Here is an 11,168-nt window from a genome sequence, read left to right as displayed (position 1 = left end):
CGACCAGATGAAAATGCATTTGTATTTTTTATACCTATTTCCAACTCGGATGGTGTATCAAGTTATTGAAAATAAAATAGTAATACTCAAAAATACTAACAATATTGATTTTTCAACTAAACCTAATATACGAACGAGTGAAAATGCAAGGTCTGTTTTTTCCACCCGGCGATACAAATGACTTATCCCTATTCCCATTTTACATTCCTTTTGGAATGATATGTTAACCATTCGCTGAAGCCTCTTGTCCTTACTAAATCGTACAATTGCAAACGTTTTATCACCAAAGAACTCGCTTTCTTATACGAGGGTGTGCAGATGAGTCGAATTGTCACTATTCTGTCTGTGTTCCTTATGTAGATAATTTGAAAAAAATTGAATTTTCGTTACCTTGTTATGAAAAAGTGTCACTTGATCAGCTTTTTCTTTTCTGCCTATCTAATCCCATGATGTCATACACAATTCGTCATCCTCGGTCCAAGGAACGTTTCTCAAGTAATTCAATAACATAGAAAATTAGTATCTTCCATTAGATGGTTCGCAATGATTCAATTGCATTGCAAACGGATGACACAGCTTTCCATCAGGTGTATATAAAGATGCTCGAGCTTGCTCTCTTGAAGTAAACCGCATGCGGAGATAGGCTCAGACGCATAAAAAAATGGGTGCACTATCGGTGTAAGTTTATTTCTACAAAAAAAACCTTTCACCTTTATCAACTAAGAAATTTTCTCGCTGATTTTAGTGCCACATTACTGCTCGGAGCTATCACTATTCACAGTTCAACCTACAATATCGCAAGTCCAGTGCCCATGAAAGCAGATGTAAAAATATTTTTTTACAATTCCTTTCATCGGGTTGACTTAAATACAACAAGAGAATGCAACCTGGAGTATACTTCGTTATGGAAGCTTTCTTCGTTCCATTCAAAATTTACAGGTGGTAAATTAGCCGAAAATTATCAGTGTCTCTTGAGTATCAATCAATCTATTACGATTGAGTTCAGGTTCAACGGTCTTAACGATACCCAAAACATACGCACCGAGTTCACGATAGAGCCTAACAAACTTGTCATTCTATATCTGATCAATGCTGGACTGGAAAGATTGAAACTAGATTTTGCAAATGGAGAAAATGATTGTCGTTTAACCGAACTGGTCCTACATCGGAATCATTTGACTTCAGTTCCAATAGGAATGGATCGTTTGACAGCGCTCCAGATTCTAGATTTAAGCTTCAATAAACTTGAACACTTTGATATGGCTATTCTTTCGAAAGCAAGCTTGTTGAAGGTGCTAAATCTCAAGAACAGTCAATTGAAGACTTTCGTATCCACAGGTCCGATCGAATTGTGGTACTTATGCTTGGTGGACCTGTCACATAATCAGCTTAGCACTGTTGATTTGAAGAACTGTATTATAAAACGACCAATGTTATTTGAAATTGGCAACAATCTAAACTTTACCTCTGTTGAAGGTTATGTAAAAGCCAAACATTCCTCAATGGATATACGTCATGATTCCACGGTACGTTATAATTACGATGTATTCAGCAACTTGAATATTATTGGAAATCTTTAAACACCACGAACATAACAAGAACCAGTTTTATTGCGAGGTTTTTCTTTCCCCGATGATGAAGCATGCATTTAAAGCAATGATATTGAACTCAATTCTAACGATGCAACAATTCCATTGAATCAAATAAATATTAGTATGATTGATAATGTTAAAATAATGAATATTAATTATGTGAACGTGTTTTTTATCTTTTTTGTTTTGTTGCATCTCTCAAGACAAATTCTTCTTTATATTATCTGCTTCTTAGAAGAGCTCATTATGGCCCCCTGTTAATCGACACATAAGCATAATTGCCCAATTAAAAGTATTTATTAGTGAAAACTGTGGAGCAACTGATGAAGCTCTCATAATTTCGATTAACCCACTTTCCTTCTAAATTACTTTTTATAACGAATGCTGCATTCAAATGAGCCCAAATTAGCCCAATCTTGCTGACCAGTTGTATCACGATTCTTAATTAGAAGAGTCTATCGCAAACAACGCACGGAGTGAAGCACACAGAGCTACAATTCTAAGTAATCAACGAAACGTTATATTATTTCGTCCGCCAAACGACACATAATTGCTGAACAATCTCGCGGTCGTGTTGATAAGCGGTCGAGCCGTACTTCTATCATGGTTTTGATTCTAGTAAGCGCTAATCACTCGAGTGAAGTGCATCAGTAGTACTACGCGATGAGATCACGGTGGCTGTGAGTAGGATTGTGTCCCAAAACATACCCTCATCTTGTGCATAAATGGCAGCAATCGTTTCACGCAGCTTTACAGTGATCCTTCTTGTTGGGTTGTGTACTTTTGGCAGCCCAGCAGCCTTGGGAAGCCAAACGAAACCTAACCTGCACCACTACGAATACCATCGTGTGCAGGATTCGAACCAATCGTGGATCTGTTGGCAGGAAACGTACAGACCATCGAAAGAAACATCTGATAAGTTCCATGAGTCCGCGAACGGGACGGTGTCCGAGATTCAGCGCATCCTACGCTTCAACCAATCTACCACGGTTTTGTTTAAGTTTAATAGCAACTCCGAAAACCAAAACCTTCGCACGGAGTTCACAATAGAGCGGAATAAGCTCGTTATCCTTTCGCTGGATAATGCCGGATTAGAACGATTAAGTCTAGGACGAGACGATAATTGCCGTTTGGCCGAGCTGTCCGTGCCTCGTAACCGTCTCGGCAAGGTCCCGGATGGAATTGAGCGTTTAACCGCCCTCAGAAAGCTCGACTTCAGCTACAACCTGCTGGAAGCGTTCAATCTGGACCTTCTAGCTAAGGCAACCGGAATGAAGCTGCTACTGCTGAAGAACAACCGTATAGAGAGCTTCGTCTCTAGAACGCCGATCTTGTTCGGGAACTTGCAGCGGCTTGACTTGTCCCACAATCGGCTCGCGACGCTGGATTCGGCAAACTGGAACATGCCGCGTTTAGAGCACTTCCACATTGACCGTAATCACGAGCTTAAAATGATCGTAGGTTGGTCGAAAAAGAGATTTCCCTTGGTTGAAGGTTTCGATCCATCCGGAACGAACAACTGGAACCAAACATGGCTGAGATCGGTTCAGTAGTATGTTTTATGCATACATTTGCGGTACATGAGCCTGGTTTTTTTAAATGGAAAATTGATAAGGCTTTCCGGGAAGCGCTTTGACTATCTCGCAGACTTTCGCTTGTAAATGAGATAAAGTAATGAGCTTTAATCTTCAAATCAAATGAAAATTATACATAAAAGCTTGAAGGAATGTTTCTTGTCGAGGTAATGACAACTGTTCAGACGATCAACATACCAGCACTTGTGCCTCGTGTAAAACAACACTATCAGATCGAATCAATTTGCCCGTAAACAAGTAAATGCAAACAGTCCGCTCGTACTTGGTAATATAAATCTTCGTTCGAGTGTATCAGTTAAAAGCTATCATTCAGGCGAACAGCAACATTAGCAGTACGCGATGTGCCCGCGTTGTTGAAGTTTTAAGTGTATTATTTGAACTATGTCGTATTCATCCTCTAGCATTATTTTGGTGCTCGGTGCTTCCGTTTGTATATTTTGCAGTCCGGTGATTGTAAACGATTCTCAAAACAATGGACTAGAACTATTCCATTATGCAAATGATCGTATAGAGGATACAATCCAATCCACGGCATGCTATAATGATACTTACTGGCCTAAGAAAGCTACGTCAAAGCAATTTATCATCAGCGGAGTCGTGAATTCGGTTGGCGAATTCCAGCGTCTGTTGGAGTTCAATCAATTGTCCACTTTCTTATTCAACTTGAAGGGCATCACGGGTAATCCGCCTCTGCGTACGGTGTTCACAGTTGTACCTAATGGTGTTGTATATTTGATCCTGAACAACACTGGCGTGGAACAGTTGGACGTAGCCTTGTCCGCTGGAGAGAATGATTGCCGTTTGAGTATCCTTGCCATGCCCTATAATCGATTAGCAAAGCTTTCGGATGGCCTAGCGCGTTTCACAGCGCTCACGATCGTGGATTTTGGTCATAACCAGCTGGTTCACTTCAACTTCGACGTGCTAGCCAATGCACCCCAGCTGGCAAGAATAACCCTCAAAAACAATCGCTTGGAGAGCATCGTCTCTTCTAATCCGATTAATCTGAGAAAACTCATAAACATCGACTTGACCAACAACCGGATTACTACCCTGGACTTGGCGAACTGGAATATGCCATTATTGCATCATTTAAGGATAAACAATAACTCTGAGCTATCGACGATCGAAGGGTTGTCAATGGATAAGTTCCATTTGTTAGAAGAGTATGATCAACTGGAGTCATACGCATCAAAAACACCCAAACCTGACCGTGGTCGGAATCACGCTTAAACGCAAAGCTTTCCGAAATTTTTCGCAATATCAGCAGAGGACGACACAATGTTGTTGTAAGCATCGTGAAAAGTTTGTACCGGACGAATGATGGAGTGTAATAAATTGATTTTGTATAAATATTCTTCCCAAACGTGTTTATTTTTTAATCGAATAGTTAGACAATCTTGATTAATATGAGTCGAAGGTACACAGATAAGTGAAAGATTCATAAGGAATTCATAAAAATGTTCCATCTCGGAACCGTCGTGTAGTATTGGAACCATTTCGAAGTCATCTACTAACATTGTTTTAGTGTTCAGTGGTGGCAGATAAATACCTGACAGCTGTAACATTTTGAATCGCTTAATTGTCGTAAAATACGAATCAAATCCTCAAAACAAATATTCCTTCTTTTAGGCAATTGGAAGCCTCTTTTGCCATTTACCCGTTTTAAAAATACCCATCCATTATAGCGACTGTTTACCATCCTAGCAACTCGAGCCTCCCTGATGACGTCGGACTTGCCTGCGCACGTTTTCATGTTTTGCGCTCTTGGCAGGAAACCACAAAAGCAAACGAAACAAAACCCTGCTGCTTCTACCAATCGCTTGGTAACAGCTGCAAACAGATGGGAAAGCAGAACGATGGGACACGACACGGCCCACTAGCACTGCATAATTGCACCAAACGGAAACCAGCTAGCGAGACGACTGCATTCCGATCGATAAATAGGACGGTGGCATACCGATCTCTTGCGCCCATCGCTTGAATGGCCCCCAGGGAAATCTGGCACGAAGGTTAATGACTTTTGTGCGATGGGAACGAACATTTGGCTAGTTGGATTGATAAAAATATGTATCATCAACATTCGCTACCATAAAAAAATGGCTACGGTTGTTTAATCGATATTGTGGCTAAGGACATCTAGAAGACGGACGGTTGTTTGACGTCCGAACAAGAAGCCATATTTACCTTGGGGTTCTTATTCGGCTTCTGAAGAACTCGTTCCCGCTCAAGAGGTGAGAGAAGGAGCTTCTGCGACGGCTGAAGAGCTTTCGCAAATCCAACGTAGACACGAATGTGGGGGAAACTCCGGAACAGCGCAGTGGAAAAGAACTCCTTCAACGGGGGCGCACTTTAATGTTTATTGATATTTTTAACGTAAAATATTAAATCACAATTAAAATAAACCAGAAGCACTATCAACCGTTCGACCATCTTCACTGACACCATTTCCTTCGAACGCGGGGCACAGACTACGGCACTGGTGTGTCCATGCAGTGCAAGGATAAAGAAAAGCACCGTACGGTACGAAGCACTCTTCAAATCGCAGTACACGTCCTTGTTAGTGTTCGCGTTGCTTCATTCCCGCAGGCGTGTGGTCCACCGTAGCGTAACACTTTGCATCCACTTTCGGGTATTGATCGATAAAGGTCTTGTGGACGCACTCGCGTCGTAGCTTTTCACACAGGCTTGCTGGCTTTAGTTCTACCCAGCTGGTAAACGAAGGACGGTAAGCTCAATCCACGCGGGCCACTGGCGACCCGAAACAATGCCAAAGTTAGATAAAACTACACAAACGAAGAAACTAAATTGGGTTCCTGCATCGAAGGGGAAAACAACGGTGTTTCCCTTCGCTTTCAGTCGACCTAGGGTGGCGTTAGGTTTGGCTTCCCTTTTTTTACTGGCTCTAAAACAAGACTAAAACGTCCGCTGTGGACTCAAGCAAGACGCCCTGCTGGCGTTGCCGTCTGAGAGATACTGATTTTTCTCGGCCCGAGTTTTCCAATGCCAACGAGGGAAAATCGCACTCTGGCTCTTCGTTGGTAATTTCTCCCACATGCAACCTCTCTCTATCTCTCTGTCTCTCTCTCTCTCTCTCTTCGTCTCTTGATGCTTTCATTCGATGGTTGACACGTTTCTTCTGGCTGTCGCCTGCAGAATCACTCTCTCTCACTCACCGTTTACGTTCGCTCCGAAACGTGTCAGCACGTAACCGTGGGTCGTAAAGATGCTTGTTGCCTCGCGGAAAATGTGCGATATATTTAAAGGTCCTGTCTAGTTCGACCGTGATAAGCATGCGCTACCAGATGCCAGCGGGAAACCACGTATGGTTAGTCACCGTCTGCTCGTCTCATGCGTTTTGTACGAAGGAGCCGGGTTGCTCCGGGATAAAAGCGACGCACAAAAGCCACGTAATCTTGCTTGTTTTTTTAATCTTTTTTCCTGGATAAAAATAACCCAACGTATCAGTGGGAGTCATCCATCCAGCCGTTGATTAGGCGACGAAGGACTCTATGGAGCAGCTTTCGGGTGAAGTGAAGCGTGACGTATTGTTGCATGAGCTGACGTAATCGGCCAGTTTGCAATCTTCTGATCCATGGTTTCAATTAAGATGAAAGGCAACCGGTAAAGGTTACGACTATACAATGTTCCACGAGTGATAAAATATCCATAATGCTTGATTTGCCTAATGAAGAAGTTGTTAGAATAGTGTGAACTTTACGGTCAGCAAATTAGTCAAGTCTAATGCGCTGTTCTATACGAAAAAATGTATAATATTTCAAAAAATATTTATGATATATAGCTACATAAAGTATAATTGCGCTTAGAAGCTATATTAATATGCTTATTGGATATTGCATAATATATGAAGTACAATATTTTTCATTAACTTATTGATTGGTCGTAAACATACCACGTGGTACGTAACACGTGTGAGGAACCAGAATGCAAAATAATTAAACCTAATATATAATTATTTGCATTCTATTTATTGCAAGGTAGAAATTGTTTTGTAAATGTAGTATTTATGCATTTTTAGGAAATGTTTTATGAAAATACCACGTGGAGCGCAACACGTGCGATGCACTAGAATCAAACAAAATTTGAATACAAAAAGTAAATGGATTCGTTTCCGGTCTAACTTTAAATTCGGCTCTAGAGTTTATTTGGTTACACATTTAGTTGAAAGGAAATAATAGTTGTAAATTGTAAAAAAGTGTTATCTGAACTCAATTTATATTTGAAAACGCTGAATAGGCAGTATTGAGCATCGAGTTATAAACACCCTTTGTTTATCATGCTATAATATGTCAACAAAATATAAACGTCAAGGAACATCGCGCGGAAAAATACACCATAAACAAACCAGGAGTATTAAACAAATTATTAACGAAGTGTGTAAAACAACATATTTTTCTTAGATATTTTAAGCTGGAACAAGTTTTGTTATGTACCAAATCTTTACGAAATAAAAATACATTCATGGAATGCCTTGAATCAAACATATCGGAGGCTGTTGTCTCTTCGTCCAACTCCGGAATGACGGTGTTACAGTATTTGCTGCAAAATGAATTCAGTACATCAACTGGACCAGGTGATCAATCTACATGCAGTAAACAATCCACCTTCACGGGCCATTCGGTGAAAGTATATCCCTGCACCTATCCTGGCTGCAAAAAACAATACCTCAACGAACAGTACTTGAGGGCGCACAAGAAGTACCACAGCGAAAGTGTTCCATGCCATCGAAAACATACATTGATTCAAAATGGTGGGAAATCTGGTAACACTGAGCGTCCCAGCGAAGGCAGTGATTTACGATTTCTGCTGCAAAACCAACAGATGGAGTTGGTGTATCAAATAAAAAAGGAAGAACTCGATATAGCGTCGGATTCGAACGATGACTTAGAGTTAGATTTTGAAGATAAAGAGCCTCAAAGAAACGATAGCGGATATCGTGCTGATGAAAACCAAATAATTCTGGAATTTATCGAGCAATCGGATTTTGAAGATGAAGAGACCCAAAGCGATGTTAGCAGATCCTGTACTGATGAAAACGATGTAACTTTAGAATTTAACGAGCAATCGGATTTTGAAGAGGAAAAGCCCCAAGTAAATAATAACAGATCCATTGTTGATGAAGACGAAACGACTACAGACTATGTCGAGCATTTCGTTGGTATAAAAACTGAATCAAAACAAGCTTCGCAAAAAGAGGATAACATCCATCCGCCCATTCGCTCTGAATATGTTAAGCAAGCTTCGCAACAAGAGGAGGAAAATCATTCTTCAGTTTGCCATGATTATGATAAGCAAGATTCCCAAGACGAGGATAAGATCCATTGGCCTGTTCGCAATGATTCTGATAATGAACAGAGTGACCAAAAGGAAGCGAAACAACTGACGTACTCCTCAAGAGAACGCAAATACACTTGTTCGTGGCCGGGCTGTAGTAAATCTTACACCAAATCGTCCCATCTTAGGGTGCACGAGCGAACGCATACGGGTGAGCTGCCGTTCAAGTGCAGCTGGCCGGGTTGCAAACTTCGTTTTGCTCGTGCTGAAACTCTGAACCGCCATTCTGTTACGCACTCCAGCAATCGTAACCATAGCTGCCGATGGTGCGAAAAACGGTTCTCTAGGCGGGATCATCTGCTGTCGCACGTTCAAACACATGATCTACCAGACAGCGAATATCACCATCTATTTCCCGGGGCTAAAAAACGAACCAGGAAGTCGTCATTGTCTAAAGACGTCCCGGAACAATCACCAAAGGAACCGAAACAGACGAAGCGTAATCATTCATGCTCATACGAAGGATGTGATAAATCCTACATGCGTCGCAGCCACTTGAAAGCACACGAGGTGCTTCATACCGACAAACGGCCTTTTAAATGCCCTTGGGATGACTGTGGAGCTGTCTTCGCACAATCATTCGAGCTATCGCGGCACCGCCGGATGCACTCGGGCGAACGGAAGTTCGTGTGCCACATCTGCGAGCAGACATTCATTCGCAGCGACAACCTTTCCAGCCACGTGAAGCGACATACATTTCGGTCTGCGAACGAGCAACAAAAAAAATCTGATGTTAGAACACGCAAAAAAGCAAAGTAAGACATTTATTTTTTATCCATTATCGTGGAAGTAGAAGTCTTCGCACACAAGCAAACGTTCTCGTGACCTTTACAACATGAGCATAGATACTTAAGAAGAGCAACAGTATCATAGAAGTCGATACATTGTAGTCCAAGTTGATCAAATAAAAATGTTATTTAACGATACAACTGTGAACCAAAGGAACAGAAGACTTATCTAACGTAGTATGAAACGAGAGATCAAGGAACTAGGCATTTAATATGTTGATTTGGCAAAGGGCTAGACGAGGTCATGTAGCAAAATTTCTAAAACCTAGTCTGTTTGAATCCTATTATAATGTTTATAGTGTTCATATGACCACGTACCAAAGAACTGTAATATGAAGTGCTTATAAATCACCACACGAACCGTTGACTGACGTCACCTTCATGGATCATGCTTCCCCTAACGTTAACATAGCAGCACATTAGTGACGGCAATGGGAGCGTTTCCAGGCCATCAAGGCCCACTAGATACGAAAAGGAGTCGATATCTGAGAAGGCCAATGCTAGGAGCAACCGTGTCGGGTTTGTTTGTTTGGATTGACGAAATGAGGAGTGACTTGTGACCTATATTTGTTTTTTTTTATGCTTAAGTGAATGTGTATCTGTTTTTTGGCACCTATGCCAAATGAAACTGCTAACCGGGTGATGGTTGATGAGAAAGAATAACAGCATCCGTTTGCATTTCATCTATCGGCACGACGGAGTATTACATGCGGCACGTTTCTTTGAAGTGACAAACCGTCCATCGTTAACGAATTTTATAAAAAAAAGGTATCTATTTGAATAAAATATTTCAAACATACGTTCCCATTCTAATATGTTTCTGTAGTGTTTAGCCTCAACGACAGAAAGATGCTCATTATACAGGCGTTTCCTTTCCATAAATGCGTGTACTTTCATACCCATAAATTCTGAAATGTCGTCACAGAACGAACCATTCCGGCTCAGTTCACTCGTTCACTGATATGCGCCGCGATAAGACGAAACAAATGAACAATGTCAAGCGTAGCTGGTACAGCGCGCTCGTTTCTTGCGTGGGGGTCAACGTTGTCGTGTTTTCCACGTAGCATTTTCCGGTGCTCAAGGGCGAGATGAGTGTTTTCATCCTTCTACAATCGTCCTTCACCGCACGGCTCAAGCGTTCCCGCGCAATTTCTGGGCGCTCTCTGTTTTGACGCCGGAAATGGGAATCCTATTCCGCTTCTCTGCTACTCGTCGGTTGCTTTCTCGCGCGCAAACTCATCCACCGGTACTGTTGAACTCCTGATGGTAGTGGTTTCATTTTCCACGCTCTCCCCACACGATGTATGTCCTCACAGAGTGTCTCTTTCGCTCTTGCTCACCTTCCTGCTCTCGCCTTAGGTTGGAAAAATCCGGCCTCGCTGGTTCGCTTCTCTCTCGTTGCTCACTGGAACACGCTGCCTTATGCCGGCATTATTTACTTCAATGGGGTTGTAGCCACTCGGAGAGGCAGACCGGTTCGTCGCGCCACGGTTTCCCTCCAGCCGCCTTTGATTTCTCTGGCCACGCGCGATATGAATCATCGTTCCGTGCGATGCCGGGCGTAAGGGGAAGCAAGGGAAAACCATACAAGTTGATGCAAGAACCGGTGTAGGTCGCCGTCGTTGACGCTGCACCACGGTTGACTGTGCCGCGGGCAAATGGCCACAAACAGTCTGGATCTTTCGCTTCCTCCGTGCTGTTGTGCGTCGTCGCTCGGGTGTGCTGCGGCTAGGACTATTCACGCTTCGTGTTTGGGTGTGTTTATCGCGCTGCTATTTATGACCGATTACGCTATTGCCTTCGGTGCCGTTGGCTGGGAGTAATGATTTGTTCAAACA

General features: G+C 42.2%; 2 protein-coding genes across 2 annotated transcripts; both read left to right on the top strand.

The window, feature by feature from the left end:
* The first annotated feature begins 2,317 nt into the window (after positions 1-2,317).
* LOC128730128 (uncharacterized) lies at positions 2,318-3,145 on the top strand. Its single transcript, XM_053823161.1, has one exon. It carries the CDS (start codon positions 2,318-2,320, stop codon positions 3,143-3,145), a length of 828 nt encoding a protein of 275 aa, XP_053679136.1.
* Positions 3,146-7,669: 4,524 nt separating this feature from the next.
* Positions 7,670-10,394, top strand: LOC128730127 (zinc finger protein 436-like). The gene is made up of 2 exons (XM_053823160.1): positions 7,670-9,243; positions 10,256-10,394. The coding sequence occupies exons 1-2, from the start codon at positions 7,670-7,672 to the stop codon at positions 10,392-10,394; spliced, it is 1,713 nt and encodes a 570-aa protein (XP_053679135.1).
* The last annotated feature ends 774 nt before the right edge of the window (positions 10,395-11,168 follow it).

The sequence above is a fragment of the Anopheles nili genome, chromosome 2 (genome assembly GCF_943737925.1).
Source record: "Anopheles nili chromosome 2, idAnoNiliSN_F5_01, whole genome shotgun sequence".
Taxonomy (NCBI): domain Eukaryota; kingdom Metazoa; phylum Arthropoda; class Insecta; order Diptera; family Culicidae; genus Anopheles; species Anopheles nili.
This window is presented reverse-complemented; position numbering and strand designations above follow the sequence as displayed.